General features: G+C 36.8%; 2 protein-coding genes across 2 annotated transcripts; one reads left to right on the top strand and one right to left on the bottom strand.

The window, feature by feature from the left end:
• Positions 1-5794: 5794 nt before the first annotated feature.
• Positions 5795-8319, bottom strand: LOC132175383 (trihelix transcription factor GT-3b). The gene is made up of 2 exons (XM_059587323.2): positions 7912-8319; positions 5795-6806 (listed from the first exon to the last, which is right to left on the bottom strand). Exons 1-2 carry the CDS (start codon positions 8236-8238, stop codon positions 6201-6203), a joined length of 933 nt encoding a protein of 310 aa, XP_059443306.1. The 5' UTR covers positions 8239-8319; the 3' UTR covers positions 5795-6200.
• A 2076-nt stretch (positions 8320-10395) lies between these two features.
• LOC132174984 (phytochrome-interacting ankyrin-repeat protein 1) lies at positions 10396-14944 on the top strand. Its single transcript, XM_059586767.2, has 3 exons — positions 10396-10733; positions 14249-14420; positions 14534-14944. The coding sequence occupies exons 1-3, from the start codon at positions 10602-10604 to the stop codon at positions 14755-14757; spliced, it is 528 nt and encodes a 175-aa protein (XP_059442750.1). The 5' UTR covers positions 10396-10601; the 3' UTR covers positions 14758-14944.
• The last annotated feature ends 3190 nt before the right edge of the window (positions 14945-18134 follow it).

The following is an 18134-nucleotide window of genomic DNA, read 5'->3' as shown; positions in this document are numbered from 1 at the left end:
AAAGGCAAAACCAAAGCCGATTAGCGCAGAGACAGATCATGGAAGACGAGGAAAGTGGGTCCCACCGCGACACACAAAAAGCATTCCGTGACTTCCGACTTCGTTCCAGTCAGCGGATTAGTCTGATCGGAGGCGAGCCCCAGAGAGAGAGAGAAGAAGAAGAAGAAGAAGATGACGAGGGGAAAACAGAAAATCGAAGCGCAGAAACGAAATGCGGAGAAGAATCAGAAGTCAAAGGGGTCTCAGCTCGAGGCCAGAGCTGTTGCCCTCAAAGTCAGTTGCCCAATCTGTAAGGTATCCTCTCAATTTCTTTTTCTTTTCCTCGTGCATTCTCAAACCCACTTCTAATTCCCTTTCTTTTTCTAATTTCTCTTTTAATCATATAATTTAGTGTTCTTCGAGTTGGCAGATCTGGCTTAAAATCTTATGGAGATTATCATTGTTAATCAATTACTATGCTATGTTTGTTATGTTGGGACTTTCATGATGAATTTGGTAGATTGATTGAGATGGGGTTGTCTTCCAAAGTAAATAGGTCGTTTATTGTTTTCATTCACGGATGGAAAATTACTTTAGGATCATAAATAGTCATCACAAAAGGGAAAGTAAAGTAATCAACTTGGCGGCAGCTATGACCTTGCTTGTTGATTAAGAAAATGACCTCTGGAAGGTAGGATTAATAGACAATCGTGGGTCATTAGCGCAGCCTATCTTTTGTTTGACATGCAGATTTTGTATAATAGACATATGTTTGTGTTTTTTGTTTTCTGCCGCATATGGAGATTGAAATTGGCACTTGGGGTTATTGTGCTTTTTCTTTAGGGAAAGTTGTTTAATATGGTATTAATAAAGCCATGCATCTTTCTTGTTCATCAAAGCGTGCTTATTGGTTATTCCTGTAGCATAATTGGGTAAAAAAGTAGCTTTGTCCGGCTAGCTGCGATGCTAAGCATTGTAGCTCAACAATGCATAAATAAACTAATAAAAAAATTAATCTTATTCCCTCTCTTATTTAAAGATTGTGAAAGTGGATAGCTAAAATAGAGAATGTGATGTAGTGCTTTGGAAAAGTGGATAGCTAAAATAACTTATCAAAAAAAGTGGATAGCTAAAATAGAAAAAGATGATTCTTTAGCAAAAATTTGTTGAGCCGGATATGAATACTCTCATAAAATTTAAGGAAATTAAACGAGTGCACTTGTTTCACATTTCACTAATTTCATCAATGCTTAAGACCTAATCTTCGGGGAATCCTCCTCCGAATCTGAAGAAGATGTCACTCCATCATGTTACAAAAGTCCTAAACAATAGGTTTTATCAGATAATGATTCATCAAAAAGGTAATGAAGGATATGCCTTTGCTCTTTCTGACACCGGAAAATGATTCATCGAAATCAGAACAAAGCAGGTAGACCAAAAAAGCTTACATAATTCAGGGAATCAAAACTCAGAATAAGCTCTTTTGACCAATTGACATGTTTTGTTGCCAGAGGAGGATATCTTAGAAAGCATTCTGTTCTATGAATGGACTTCTGGCCACAAAATGAAACACTTGTAATCTGCCAAAGTAATCCTTACCATGGAATCTAAGAGCATGTGAGGTAGAGAGAGACCTTCCTTACGTTCTCTTGTTTCACCTCTCTTTCCCATCAATTCTTTTCAAGGAAGCTAGCTCAAGACCCTCTAGCTAATCAAGACAACTGGCTAGCGAAGTATGCTTTCCTTCCTTCAGTTCAAGATTTTTGTAAAGTTTAAACTCAACAAGAAAATTACATCTAGTTCATGCAAACAAGTTAAGCAACTTTGATTTTGTAGTCCTTGCTTTCTATGAATTGCTTTTTTCTTCTTTTTATGTTTTAAGGGGTCGGATGCATCGGTATGTCCTCTAAAAACGTGTGATAATTGGGTTTTTTAGTGGCATCTTTGTGAGGGCATCTGTAATTGTTTGTTTTAGTATTAACTTTTTTAAGTGGTTGGAAATGCCCACCTGTCCACGAATATGCTTACATATTGGGAAGTTGAGTAGTGCACATAGGGAGTTGGTGGTTTATAAAGACACTCATAGATGCTAAGTTCTACGTAACTTACTTATTAGGTGAAACTGAGCTTTATAATTTATATAGGGAGGCTCCAAATTGACTAGTCCTTTTGGGGTGATGGCACAGATGTAGTTAACACTTTTCCCTGGGTTGTTACAGATGAAGTGTTCTAGGATGTGGAAATTGAAAGCAAATAGAAACTAAGATCTGATTTTTTATTTTACCTGCACCTTTATCATGACTTTCTTTGAAAGAAAAAATGGAACACTAAAAAGAGACCCCGTGATCTTCTTCAAATTCAGTTATCCTTGGCAAGATTTGCTTCCAAGAGATAGATTTGTGGTAATCCTCACCACCCTCACAAAATCAGGCTTGCAATATTTCCACCTGGGACTACACTATAATCGTCAACATATGGTGTTGATCTTGGCGATTGTTGCCCCTCCTTAGGCATGAAGAGAAGAAGGGGGTAAGGGGGAGGGTGGGAAATGTCAATGGTGTCACTAAAATCATTGTCTCACAGTAAATGGTTGTTGGAATTGCAGGTGGTGTTGCTTGATCAGAGAAATATGACTTCTCTGTTTTAGCTGAAAACTTTTCTTTTTCTTTTTCTTTTTTTCTTTTGGTTGAATGGTTAAAAGGTTTAAATGATGTTAAGGATAGTATTGCCATTTGTTATTGTTAAATTATCACTTATCCTAAAAGTTTAACCTGGTAGGAAAAGGCGAATTTAACCATTTAATTAACAGTCTAACACTCACATTCACTTCGGAATTTGAATTTTGTACCTTTGTCTAATATCATATTAATTAAATAGAAAATCACAGTGAATGTCTCTGTTCCTCACAAGGCATATTACTATTTATAAGATCAATTATACCATTCTACAATAGGATACCTCATAGGAACAGCTATAATAAGATTGCTTTATTGGGACATCTCATACATCTAGAATAGGGACACCTGTTCCTTTCCTACAGATAAAGCCCTAGGAGTTCTTTTCTGTTAAGCTGTCATCTCATTACCCCATACGCAAGTTATGATGCCAAAATCATTCAATGGTTTGTTTGAATAGATCTTTGGATATTAACTCTATTAACAGAAATCATCTTTTGCAGCATGGTTTGCCTATTGTCAAGTGCTTAAAATTTTGGAGCACACTAAGAGTCATGTATATTCTTGGGTGTCTGTCAAAAGAAAGTATGTGTGTCATGTTGTGTTACACATCTATTGTCTTGTAGTTGCAAGAATTTCTACGTGTCTTACATTTAGATGCTTTAAAGTTTAACATAGAGTGCTAAGCGTACAGCTAGACTGGAGTTTCCCTGCATATGTTTTCATTAAAACGACATCAGAATATAATTAAGCATAACCATGTGCCTGTTCTCCCTCATGCTTGTGGTTGTACCATTATGTTAACATATTTTTACAAACTTTTACTAGTGATTTGCACATGTACTTGGAGTTGTTTGTACTGTTATGGCGAGCTACACTTTTGCCGTGGATCATATTTTCAGGTTCAACTAGCAAATCAGAACCAACTTGGTGATCACTATTCCTCCAAACATCCAAAGGAACAGCCTCCGACAGACTCAAGTTGATTTTATCTCTTGTTGGTAAAAAAAAGAAGTGCAAAACTGAGGGAAAAAAAAAAAGGATATTCACCAAGTATGCTTCTAGAACTTGTGTGTTATATGCCCGATGAATCTGGTTAGCTCCTCATCTGTTTTAGCGAACAACTATATATATATTTTTTTTATAGTCAAATGAATTTGTTTTTTGGAGATTATGTTGTATCTACACCATAGAATATGTTGTGCTTGCCACACTTGCATTGTGACATGCGGTTTCATTTGTGGATCCCATTTCTTTCCTGAATCTTGCAATAACAATGGAAGTATTATTGGTACTATGCTTGTCTGAGATGTTTTCAGCTGAGGTGGTTGTCCCCATGACCAGCTCAGTTTGATGATCGATTGCATGCTGTGGAGGAAAGTTTCGTAGCAGTTCAAAGAGCATTAAACTTCCTCCAAAAGGTCCGCAACCTAAACTGGATTCTCTTCTTGCCAATCAAGATTCTTTGCAATGCTGCAAAGAAAGTCTCTTCACCTTTCCTAAGCTCATGCTCCACTTGCATGGCTAAAAGGATTCCCCTTCCTTGACTGGGTTTTGCCTTGCCACTCACGGCATGTACCCACGTAAAATTCCTGTTCCAGGACAACGTCAAAGTCATCCAAAGGTATTGCCTACAATGCCTAGAAGTTAACCTTTCGTTTCTACGCGTTTAGGATACAATGTGTCTAGCAGAATCAGGATTTTGGTTTAGGGGGACAAGATTAAAAGACAGTTGAGTAAAAATTGATTAAAAAATATTAAAGAATATATCTAACAAAATAAATGAACAATTCAACAAAATTTAATTTTTATTTCAAACATATGATTCGAATCGAGAGGAAGCATCTATGAATCTTGTTGACCAAGATGATAACAGGGATATTGGACCTCATAATGTGAGGGGTTGCCTAATTCACCCGTCTTTCCTCCAAACTCATCATTAGGGTGATGCTTTTAACTTGTATTTTTTTATTTTTTTATTTTTTTATTTTTTTATTTTTTCATGCTTAGCATTAAATTATTCTATTGTCTACGACAAGTTTTCATATTTTGGAATCTTTGTGTGAGTTTTTCAGTGTTGATAATCTTGAATACATCATTCTCAATATATGTAACTTGTAACCAAACAATGTTGCGTAAACAATTTTAATGATATTTATTGCTAAAAGATTTTTCAGTAGTAGCAGTTGCAAATGCCAATGTCACTAATGAATAATGGATACACAATATCATTACCATCTTCTCAGCAAATTGTCTAATTCCTTTTTGAGTGTTGCAAATTCTTCACTAGAACACATGTCAAGGATGTATGTTTCGAGCCGACCATCCTTGAATTGCTAAAAAATCATTCGGATAAAATGAACAAGTCAAATTAATTTCTCAATGTTAAAAGCAGCAAATGAGTTATTTGAACTCAAGCATGCAACACAAGCAATAATTCAGAATTCATTTCATTAAAACAATTGTTAAGTTCTTGCAACTACATATCTACATTAATATAATCCACACAGTAATTATGTGAATTTTTCATGCATTGAGTTTCTAGTCATAACTGTGGTTGGCGTACATCATCCATAATGGTAATAATAATATTGTTTTTGGCATAAAATATAACTTCAAATAAAAAATTCCACAGTCCACCCACCATCTCTCATAGCACTACTTTAAAAGTTCAACCAACTCATTGCATTCATGATATGATCATTTCATTGTAATGCTTGCGACAGTCAATTGAAAGCAAATTGAAAAGTCCATAACAAACTAATTAGTGCATTTGCTTTGTTTAAAATATAAATCATTTTCTACAATACCTTCAATCACGAAAACATGTAAATAAGCCTATCAAGTGCACCATAATGAAAACTCCAACACGTATCTCAGGTCTCTTTCAAAAAAAATTTCCCTATTCAAATCGGGAAAATGAGACATCCAAGTGCCGGTACAAATTTCATTATTTTGTCGTGTTTTTACAACTTCAACAATTCATTTTAAACTAAGCATGACATTTGCATGGGACTCCAACAACATTAGAACACAATTATCAATGCTAAAAAAGTAGCAATTTGATATGATTTTTAGCAACAATTAATGTTAATTGAAGCTGATGTGGACAACAATTCATAAAATAAAACACCAATCTCTAACCAAACAAAAAACAAATAAATAACTAAATACAACCAACGTACTTATCATACTCACTTGTTTTCTCCAAAGAAGGAAATAAGCCCACGAAGAGAAAAATAAAAATAAAAAATGAAAGCCAAAGTCTCCTGAAACAATACCTTCCCCAGGTAAGAGCTGCAGACCATGGATATAAAACTTCCCCTCTTAATTACCATGAAAGAATATCCAAAAGCTGTCTATTGATGTCAAATTAGCAAACAAAGGGCCTTTGTATACCTATACAAATCACAACTATCCATGTCTATCCTGTTTATATAGATCTTCTTTCTTCATTCACTCTAGTATGTATTTCTTCACAAGCTGCCAGGTAAACCAAAACATTTGGAAGCAATGAGGAGATCAATGAGAGAGACAAGCTCAACCTCAGAGGTTCTTTTCATGGATAAGTTTGTTCAAGAGGGTAGTCAACAGGGCATCCCTCCTCTCTGCCCGGGTCTCGTCTCTCATCCTCCTCTGTTCTTCCCTCTCCCTCCAAATCTGCTCCGACATTAGCCTATCCCTCTCAAGCTTCACCATTGTCTCTCGCCATTCCTGCTCGAATAACAGCCGCTCTTGCACACGCCTCTCCATTATCTCCCTCCACTGCATCTCCATCCTATGTTGCTGCTGGAAAAAATCCTTCAGCAATTCCCGAGTACTGCCGCTAGTACTAAAGCTAACAGTCCCTGTATTGGTTGCTGCTTTTAAAGACTTGTCCATTGTGAGTCCTTCAACCTTCCTTCTTCGCGGATTGCTTCTAGCAGGCCTCTCCGCCTCGCTATCATCTTCATCCTCGTCATCGCCATCTGAGAATTCATCCGAGGATCGATCTCCAGTCAATCTCTTGACCCTTTTCTTTGACTGGGAAGAACCTGCCTCAGATTCAGCAAGTAATCTCTGCATGTGCTTTTCTCTTTCAGTAAATACTGCATGGAGCTCCTCAAAAAATGGGCATTGCCGCCCATTCTCCGGATCAGCTGTTTCCTTCCCCTGTACAAGCAAATACAAGATTATCGTAATATGAAAAGAGCAACCAATTACCAATGCATGTCATCCGTATAAAATAATTTTACCCTCATTCTTTTCTGGGACCTAACCAAATAGTTGTGAAAACAAAAACGAGTTGATTATGTTATGGGCTACTCTACTATGGCAGTGCACAAGTATCCCGAGGTTCCTAAAAATGAATAATATTATTTAATAGACTGTTATACAACTCCTATATAACTAATGAATAATGTTATTTAATAGATTCGTAGCAGTAAAAGTCACAAATACTTTCTTTTAAAAACCAAGGTGGTGTATTAACAATTTAACAGCATTCCTCACTTGAAAAGTCTTCAAGTAAGAGTTTTCACAAATAAAAGGACACAGGCAAACCCAACTACCGTAGCATGCTCAATTTACTCTTAGAAGATCAATCTTAATTAAAAAGGAAAAAATAAAAAATAAATAAGGGTGGACTGATAACATTTCTGTCAGAGTAATGATCCCTGTCACTCTTGGGTCTCCTTTGTGTCCACCTAAAATTGATATGATTTGATCAAAATCCAATAATAATCTATCACAAATTCAATGGTAATTTTAAAAACGTCTATCACTGCTTTTCTGCTTTTCCTCTTTTACAAATAAAATGAGAGAAATTTCCCACAATCTCAATCTCAATTGTAAGAATTCTTACAATCTATCCTGTAAAAAGCTGCTATTAATAAAACATGTAAGCTATCTAAAAAACAACTATTTCTCATGCTAAGACCAACATGTCGCTTTTTGAGTGGCTGAATTTTATGAACCAGATTATAAAAACTGTGCCTTTAGGACAATCCACTTGGATTAAAATTTAAAGAAAATAGGGTTATATATATATATATAGAGAGAGAGAGAGAGAGAGAGAGAGAGAGAGAGGTGAACACGGAAATTTATACTTAGCCCAATTTGGTGAAAACCAAACCAATCAGCACACATTAATGTTCACAGGAATTCCTTTTCAGAAATAAAAATAAAAAATTTAGAATTCGCAAATTAAATTCGCAATTCCCAATAGAGCCACGTGTAAGAGAGAGAGAGAGAGAGAGAGAGAGAGAGAGAGAGCAACCTTGTAGCGGTTGAGGAGGTTCTTCCACTTGCATTTGCACTGCTCCGGTGTCCTCTTGTACCCTCTCTCCCCCATCCTGGCGCTCACCAGCTCCCAAAGCGTGGTCGTTTTGCTCCTCTTGCTACTTTTGGACGCGTTACCGGCGGTGATCCTGTCCCTCTCCATCTCCGCCTCCGCACGGATCGCGATGAACTCCCTCGTCTCCTGCTCGCCCCACTGCGCTTGCGCCTGCATCGCCGCCTGTGATTTGGGACTCAGCACCGCCGCTGCCCTCATAACGCCCATTCCGCCCAACACTTCACCATCTCCTCCGCCACCGAACATCATCCCTAGACTGCTACACCCCGTCGTCTGCTTCTTTCGCTTTCTTTTCCGTTTCTTCGCTTTCTCAGCGCTCCGTTTCTATACGTTTCTGTTTTTCTCTGTCCTCTCCAGTCTTCTTTCTCTTTAACCAAGAAATGTCTTTGTTAATTGCCAACGGGTTTTCACGGATTTACGATAATGCCACTTTTGCTTTTTTTTTTTTTTTTTTTAATCGGTAAATTTTTTCTCATTTCATAAAAGATTCAGAGTATAAAACTCTTAAAAACATGGACAAAAACTATGTGGTTACAAAGTCGTAAATATATCAAAAATTCTAACAATCAAATCATATCTATGACTTTCGCTCTCACCCATGTACAAACTTCATTTATGGCATAGATCTACTCTTAGCAGACTAGACCTAAAGTATGGGTAGATCATATCTCTAAGACAAAAGTTTTTATTTAACCAGTTATGAGAGATAAGCCCTCATACCGAAAATTATTCATCCTCAATTCGAAAGTCAGAACAAAAAAAAAAAAATCCCACAAATAGCAGCGACAGGCTTACACAAAAGCGCGTGAGATTTACGCAATCCACGCTCCGACGCGTTCAAAACACAACCATCGCGTGTTGACCAAAGAAAAACGTCTATTGTCTACATAACTCGTTGGCGTTGAGAAAGAAGGTGTAAAAACACGTATAGGACTTGGACCACTGGCGAAAATGTATATTTGATTCGAAAAAAGCCGATCTAAGAACCCTTGTAGAAATTGACAAAGCCAAAAGATTAGGGAGGAAAACGAACGCCGAGGTGGAGTAGACAACCAAAGTGGTGGAGAAGGCTGGGCGCTGCTGCTAAAGTCTAAACATAATCTAAAACAAAAACAAACAAACAAACAAACAAAAAAGGGAGAAAGAAGGAAGGATGGAAGAAACCATCCTTAGATCACTTGTGGTTTTAAAATGTTCTTAATGCTTATTTGTGGTATGAAAAATAATATATTATTCTTTATTATCAAATTTGGTAAAAGAAAACTTGATTATCATATCAAATAAAATTATGATATGTCATTCACAACCAAAAAAGAGTATATATATAAAAGAAAGAAAGAGAGGTACGAGGGTAAAACAAAGATTTCCTTAAAATTAGGCTGAATGAACTTCTTTCAATCTAATTTATAAACATGTCATATAATTATTTTGGATGTAAAAACTAAAAAGCATATGCATTGTACTTTCTTTTTCTTCATTATCGCTTAAAAATTAGAAAGTAAAGCAGCTTTTTTTTTTTTAATTACAATATTTTACTAAAGAGTGAGGTATGAAAATAAATACTACTACTATCTTCTAATATTGACAAGTGGTAGCTTCATTGATTATGAATTTACAAGAACGAGATTTAAAAGCCCTAGAAAGGTCATAGAAGCCGAAGCAGAAAGCGGTATTTCTAACCAAAAAAAAAAAAAAAACCTATTGCATTGAAAAATATTCAAATTCCAATTATGCTCGGAACAAATTATATTAACGATGACAAAGTTGGAAGAGATAATAATAATAATAATTTTTTTTAATCAATTTTATCTTTTTTATTTAAATATATAAAATCAACACATGATATTTTTTCAATGAAATTGGAGAAAATTTCTCTAATACTGTTTTTTAAAAAAATCCGTCTAGAGTCGGCTGAAATAAGAGGACCTAACCACCCATGGGCTGGGCTGGGCCGCAGGGGCGAGCGGAAGCGGACCCTTTTTGTGTTGGGGCGAGCCAGAGCCAACCCCTTTTTTGTGTTGGGCCGAGGCTCGATCTTTCCCACCGAGCCCAGACAAGCCTCGGCAACTTTCCCAGGCTCCTATAAATACTTTTCCCTTCATCACGTTCTCTCTCTCTCTCTCTCTCTCTTAGGGTTTGCTGGGTTCGACGCAATAACAACACAGCAGCTCAATCTCCCGTCTCCATGAAACCGAATTCTGTGCAGTAATCTCTCTTCCATTCACCCCTCTCTCCGTCTCTTCCTTCTGTGCTGCAAGATTTGAAGTAGGTTTCGATTCACATATATAATGATCAAAATATATCTGGCGTGCGTCAGCTCCGTCGTTGTGTGTCTGAATCTCCGCGTCTTCGGTCCTGGTTTGAATCCTTGCATGGCCAATTACTCCCTCTCCGCCTCTCGCTAATTCTGCCCTTTCTTTTTCGTTCCCCAAAAGCATGTAAAAAAATTCGCGGTCTTCTTGAGTGCGTGCATAGATCTTATCGAGCTATCAATCTAAGGGTTTCTTGGCCTTTGCTCGTCTACGCTTTTGCCTGAACATACATCCATATTTTTATAATTTATATATTGGGTTTCTGAGAAAGAGGTGTTTTGGTAATTCTCTGTGAGAAGTATGCCCCAGGAGCAGGCGGTTTCGATTCGTCGAAGCTTGTCGAGAAGGCGGTCTTTGAGGTCTGGGGTCGATAGGGATGATAGGGGATGGACTCTGCTCCATATTGGTGCCCGCAAAGGTGATCTCAAGGAGGTAAGCTTTATTATACCTTTTGTTATTCATTATTTTCTTGATGGGTTTTGTGTCTTTTCTTTTTTATTGATTAAGTAACTTGTTTTGAGCATAATCTAGGACTTGATATTGTGGAAACTCTAATGTTTGAGGATAATCATGCAATATCTTTAGCTACAAGGGTTTTGAATTTTTAGGTCTATACTTTTGTTATTCATTATTTGCAGTTGCCTCATTTCCTCGTGTGCAATCAAGTTTTGAATATTACATTCAATGTTGACCTTTTTGTTAATCCCTTTGTTGTTTTGAGTAAGGAACTTGTGATTATGATTTTCACTTTTAAAATGTATTGGAGGCCCTAAGAAGAAAGAATATTATAAAAAGAAGCATTGATGAATATGAATGCTTTGTGAACAATCCACACTTATGTTTCGACTTATCAACAACAACAACAACAAAAGACTCTTTTATTTGATATGTTCTGATGATCTGTATACCATACGGTGTGATGTATTTTGGAAGTCTCCTTGAAATAAGGAAATATATTTTCCATATTGCTAAGAATATGATGATTTTAGTGAGAGACAGTGGTATTAGAAAAAGTAGGTATCAACGTGTCAGGCCAATGAGGTCTAGATCAAAGTGCACTTTGTCCCTCTAAGAACAGGGTGGAGGGCCAGGTTGTGGGGTAGCGGTGACTTACAAATAAAAAAATATCATTACTTCGGTTTTCTCTTGAATATGTGTTTAATGTTAGAAGCTTCAATTTAAGTTAATACATTATTCCCAAGATTGTAGCTGCTACAATACTTTTTGGAAATGTGAGAGGAAGATTGTGAATGTCTTACTAAAATGCTAGATTGACATTGGGCATAGTCAGTGGTAGTTAAGATTGATGAGTGGAAGACATTTTTGTGTTCTGTATATGGAGGAGATAGGGACTGGGAAGGGTGTTGCTGAAATGGATTGAGCCAAAGACTGTTGTTTATCACCTTCTTTCAGATCCACTAAACCCCACCGTTGTTCTCTGTCAAAGTGCAGCGGCTGTCCTCACTAAATTCAACCTTTTGGTGACATGGCATAGCTGACTTAGACTCACTAAATTGATGGGGCACTGATTTGGAAAAGTATGCTGATTTGGCAAGGCTTCATGGATATATATACATATTGTACAAGTGGCTAATGGTTTATTGACGGCAGTGGATGGAAAGAGTAATTTTACAGTCATAAAGCCCAAAGACCAATTTTATTACGTTTAAAAACAAAAGAAGTAATTTGATAAACAAGAAAACCATAGGGACTAATTTTGGATTTAATCCAAACTAGAAATGTGAAGACAATCATAGGCAACTGTCCAGTGGTAAAGGTTTTTTAAAAAGACCACCTTTATTTCCACCGTTCTCGCACAATCTTCAAAATTATGATCATTCTCTCCAGATACACAACATTAATCAAGATATCTTCAACACTACTACACTTTGAAAAGTTCCACCCTGCACTCTCCATTGAGGCATGACCCACTTTAACCCATAAGTAAAGGCCAAAAATAGAACTCCACAAGGCATTAGTTGTCTCGCAATGGAGTAGGAGATGATCTACAAAATCCTTACTCTTCTTGCACATGCATTATCAATCTACCCCTATGAGACTTTGTTTCCTTAAGTTATCTATAGTGAGTATCTTCCCTAAGGCGGCTGATCAAGCGAAGAACACAACTCCCAGGGGACCTTGAGATTGAAAGAGGCGTAGGACTGGTCGTGCGAGCTTGAAAGCACAGATCCTGATGCCACTTTGGACTCTCTAGGAGAGGAGGAAGCTCTGTCAGAGTTTATTGATCTGGTGGGTGGCGATGTTAGGGAGGTGGAAACAGCATCTTCAGGTCTGAAACGGATGGGCTATTATGTACTCATATCTGGAAGGAGAGATGATAGACTGGTTAAAGAGAGAAAAGAGAGAAGGTAGTTGCCAAACTGGTGGGTGGGGGCAATGGATGGGCAATCCGCAATAGTGTTGTCAGATTTGGAATTGGTGGGCAGTGGTGTACCCTGATTTGGAATGAAACAGAAAGGAAGAGAGATACTGGTTTTAGAGAAAGAGAGGAGAAAGAGTGGTTACTGTGCAGTTAACATCCACTGTTTATTTGACCTTCAAATAATACCTTTTCAAACCATAATGAATCTACAAAACCTGAATTCTTCTATTGTTCCAAACCCTATTACAAGTTTTTTAACCCAAAAGTTCAGGTACATAATCAACTACGGCAGATTTTGAAACCTGCCTGGAATTGCTTATTTGATGGGTTCTAGGGTAAGTGGTTATAGAGGAAGGGCTTTGGGGTCTACAGGTTAATTATTGTTTGGGAAAGATGAGATATAATGGTGAAGAGCGGCTGCTTTTGAAGAGAACAAGTTTCATGAATTTTCTGTTAGCAATTAGTCTTATGGTTTATTTAATTGTTATTTGGTGGCTGAAAGCTGCATAAAACTATGAGGATTTAAAGTTTAATATAAAAGGTTTGGTTAAGGTTGTCAAGGGGTGAGAAGAAGGGCTGAAGCTTGAATCTGTGTGAGCGTTGTGAGCAGTGCGTGTGAACAAAGGGGGAAGGTGAGGAAAATAGGAGGAGAGGGAGAATCGAATGAGGACGTGTTTTCAATACCTAGGTACTGAAAAGTAGTTCTTCAAGCATGGTCTGCTTTAGGTACATGAAAGCTAGAAGTTATAACAAATTTAAACACTTGTGGACTCCGTACATTAAGTCTGATGATATTCACTAAAGGAAGAGGCATTTCAACTCTTAAGGCAATTTCAAGTGGAAATGATGCAATAAACAGTCAAATGGGGACACCCCATACAAAATACAAAGGAGTAAAGTGGAAAGACCCCCATTCTTTAATTTGATAAATTATGTGCCGGTACCAAGTAAATAAATAAACACACTATATATCAAGAGCTACAAGAGAGTGAAGAATTGATGATCTTCCAAGCAGGAGTGATTTAGTCTGAGTCAAGCGTGCAAGTGAAAGGTGGATGTCCCTGGGCGGTTCTTGGTTCTTGAGCTGGGGATTATGTGCAGTTGAAAGAGCTAGTAAGAAGCAAGATGAATTGATTCCCCTTTCGATACTCGATTATGTAATCAAGGCTAGAGTGCTTTGACATAGAGAGGTGCAATAGACAGATGTGCCCAGAAATAATAGTCACCAGGGTCTGCCAGTTAACCATCATCTCATGGAATGTGATTCAAGGGCGTCCTGGCCTTCTAGAAATCTTGTTTCCAAGTGCTCTATGTGGCTGCAATGCAATGCGAACCATGGACATTAAGGGTTCTTTGAAAGAAATGCATTTCTTAAGCCTTTTAATAATTGCATAGATATGTGGATTTATTTTGCAAGGAGAGTAGTTCCTGTTTTTCTGCAGTTAGTTCATGATATGAATCTTTCTATTGTTATACATCTGCTAATAATGGGTAGTTGCTATGCTATTGACTTTGAAATTTACTCTGGCTAAAGATAAGTTTGTTTTAATGTTATTCAAAACAGGTGAAGCGACTTCTTGATGAAGGAATGGATGTGAATGTGTCTGGTCGGGGCCCTAAATCAAAAGGAGTGACCCCACTCCACCTTGCTGCTGAGGGTGGTCACCTTGAAGTTATGGATGAACTGCTAGAGCGTGGTGCTAATATTGATGCTAAAACAATGGGTGCTTGTGGCTGTAAGTATATTTAACCTTATGTATGAAGCCCCCCTGCGTACTCCTGTTTTTTCTTCCCTATGATTTGAACACATGCTGATATCTATTTCGATTATCATTTTTGTCAACCCTAGGGACACCACTTCACCGTGCAGCTAAAGAAAGAAGGAAGGAAGCAGTGAAATTCCTGATAGAGAATGGTGCATTCTTGGCAGATGACATCGATGACAACAGATTTAATCCACCACTCCATTACTGCCCTGGTCTTGAGTGGGCTTATGATGAAATGAAGCGTTATAAGCAAGATAACTTATCAGCTGGTGATGCCTCCTCCTCCTCCTACAGCTCAGAAAGCTGAAAATCCCCCTCGTTGCCATGGCCTTGCAGTTTGGTTCGCTTGGTATTTGTAATTTGTTGCATATTATATTAAACGTAAACGTGGACGTGCATCACGCAATCATCTTCTATTGGTTTGTTTTGTTTGTATTGCATTATGTTAAACATGGACCATGTACTAACTACGTTCTGTGTTGTGTGTTTTTGGATGTTATAATGACTCAATGTGTAGTGTTTTTCAAAGTAGTTTTATATTAGTTATATAGGAGAAACACATAAATAGATAATAATAATAATAATAATAATAATAATAATAATAATAAAGATGTGAAAACTAAAAATTTGCAAACCATCATAAGCAATTACTTACTGAGGTAGCCGTTTAGTCAAAAATTTATTTGGGCAAGTGGTACTATTAGATATCTCATATTAGATGACATTAGAAATGATCCTTTTACATCCAAAGCATTTGTTCCTTTATCCATCAATCAGCAAAAATATGAAAATTAAAGTGAAAGCACCACATAAAATCAAAACTTGGTAAACCATCTTCATTGTACATGAGACTTAGTTTACTGGATGGAAGTTTTTCTGAAACATCCAAAATCAGTAGCAACCAGAGGGATTAATCAAATTTAGGAGAGAAAAATCACTCATTATTGTTAATATATTAATGAAATAATGAAATGTATTATTTTCTATTTGTTTAAAATTTTGAATTATTTGATAATTTAACATGATATCAAAGCAAAAATCTTGGACATGACAGTGACGCGTGACAAGCATATAACCCTTACGAAGTCCCATGGAAATTGCCCAAGGAAGACCCCATAGCCATCCCTATCAATGGCCACCCTTGGTTTTACAAGATATAGAGCAAAAATGTGATGAAAATATACACAATTGTCAACTGTAACATGTCACATTTTTAATATGTGGCATTTTATAAGTATTTCGATACTTAAAAACTGTCTAAATTTTTTAATTTGAGAATTTACGATTTCTTTAAAATTGTGGGAATCTTGATCCTTACAAACTAACCAATTTATAAAAAATAAATACTTGCAATAGAGTAAACTACTTCTAGTAGTGAAAGTAAAGATAATCTTAGTAAAAAAATGAGAATAAAGTCTTAATTAAAAAAAGAAAAAAAAAAGAAAAAAAAAGAAGCCTTTAGCCTCTAATGGGGTGGGAGACAAGTCCTACATCATGCTCAGTGGCGGAAATTGGCTCAGCTTGATCAGAATCGGTCTAGTGCTCATACAGCCCTATGTGGTCTCAAATTTTTAAGTATCAAAACCAATGATGCCCCAAACCCTACGTGATCATTGGAATCTTTCATTTTTGTCAAAAAAACACAAAAATCAAAAACAACAAAAAATACTTCCCAATCACAATGAAGAATGTACATATATACATGTATATACATATACATATATGCACAAAGAGATGGATCTATTCACAAACCGGGGTCGGCCATGGCCATCCCTGGTTTTACATTTTTTATTTATTTATTAATTTTACTTTTAAAATTATCATTTGAGACAAAACCTTTTAGTTGGATCTCGAGCCCAAAAGAAAGCAATTCACAATTTTTTGCTTGGCTTAGACTCATAAAAGCCGTCCATAATTTTTAAGAATACATTGGGTCTCTCAAACAAGAAAATTCCTATGATCATAATGCCCCCAAACCTGTGAATTAAAATTTCTTACGTCTTTTCCCAAAATCCATATTATTTTATGGAGTGTAGTGCGCATATGAGAAGAACGCGGTTTTTTGTAGAACTAAGGATAAGGTTTGCTTAATTGCTTGCCGCACCCCAATTTAATCATAAATGATTTTTAGATTTAGGAGAAGGTCGAGTTTCATTTTAATATGTGATTGAATTGAAAATTGAAATATTTTAAGAACAACTATTTTGCACCTTTTATCTTGCTTATGTTTTCTTAACACTGAATTGATACTAATTTTATTTTTTATATGTTGGTTTAATGTTTAATATTAATATGTTTGTTGGGAATAATTTCACTCAACCTACATATCAGATTCTGGGCCTCAAGGCCAATGACAGGCCCACAAAGCAGCTATCAATTCAGAAAGACACAGTCCGAGCCCAAGTAAAACTCTATTAGAAAAATCTAGACTAACAATCCTACTCCAAGTTGAACTGAAGTAGGAGCCCAAATCTAATTCAAACTCTCAACACTCCTAGGTCAAGTTGGGGGTAGAAACCCTAATCCAAGTTGGACTCTACCTCTTGACTTGCGGGTTGAGCCGTCTTACCCTTTTTTCCTTTTAAAGTAAAACCTAAAAATTACCCATATGTGATATGCTACGTAGCGTTTTCGTACTTAGTCTAGGAAGTGAAAAACATGCACTCTACTCATCATTTCTCTTGGTTTATCCTCATCTATTCGCCCTACCTTTGCCGGAGGCGGCCAACATGCCTCTCTCCTATCAGGTCTCTCTCTCTATGTATATATATATGAAGAATGCTAGAGAGTCAAGCAAATGAGTCAGAAAAATTTTCAAACTAACGTGGCAGACTGTGAATAACAAACAAGGGAGAAGGAATTCATTTTTTTTAATTTAAAAACCTTTGCCATGTCAATTTATAAATTTTTCACAATGTTTGCTTTGGATTTACGAACCCATAGATCGTTGGTTCCTCGCTCAATTTAAATTAAGAAACTGTAATCTTGACCTTATAAAATATTAATTTCTAACCTTTACAAAAAATTTGTTATTGTTTGAAATCGAATTTGTTATAACTGTAGCAAAATATTACTTACGCTTATCTTTGTTTAGATTTGTGCTACTCTCTAGTGCTCTGTTAACTTGTTCATGTATAAATTTGTTAATGAAATTTGTATTTGTATTGTAAAAACACAAACTGATTTCAAACGAGTCAGGTTGTATGAACCCGAATAAGATTTGTTTAGCTAAACATATCGGGTCAGGTCGGGTCACTCATACACGTCTCGTTAACTAAATGAGTTAGATGGTTTATGTCGTGTCGTGTCACCCCTTTTTTAATGTGTCTTGTGCGGGTTAACCTATTTGACCCGTTTAACCAAACAGGATCGTGTTGAGATTGACCCTAATCGGGTTGGCAGGTTAATAAGATCCCGTTTTGCAAGCCCTAGCACAATCCAATCCCAGAACTTTGATGAGGATGACACCGGTAGGTGGTGAACAGGTTGAACAGCCGGGAATTGACCTAGAAAGGTGGTCAAGTTGGGCCGACAGACCTTTCATGGGCCTACGGGGTGCAATGGGCCTTTGATGGGCCGACGGTATTCCCTATCACCAATACTCATTTTATTGAAAAGAATTTTGAAATGGTAAAATTAGAAGCGTAGGGAAAAGCGAACCCCAACCACCAAACCACGTAACAA

Source organism: Corylus avellana, chromosome 3 (assembly GCF_965113065.1).
Source record: "Corylus avellana chromosome 3, dhCorAvel1.hap1.2, whole genome shotgun sequence".
NCBI classification, from domain to species: Eukaryota; Viridiplantae; Streptophyta; class Magnoliopsida; order Fagales; family Betulaceae; genus Corylus; species Corylus avellana.
The sequence above is the reverse complement of the archived record's forward strand: the minus strand, read 5'-3'. Positions and strand labels throughout refer to the sequence as shown.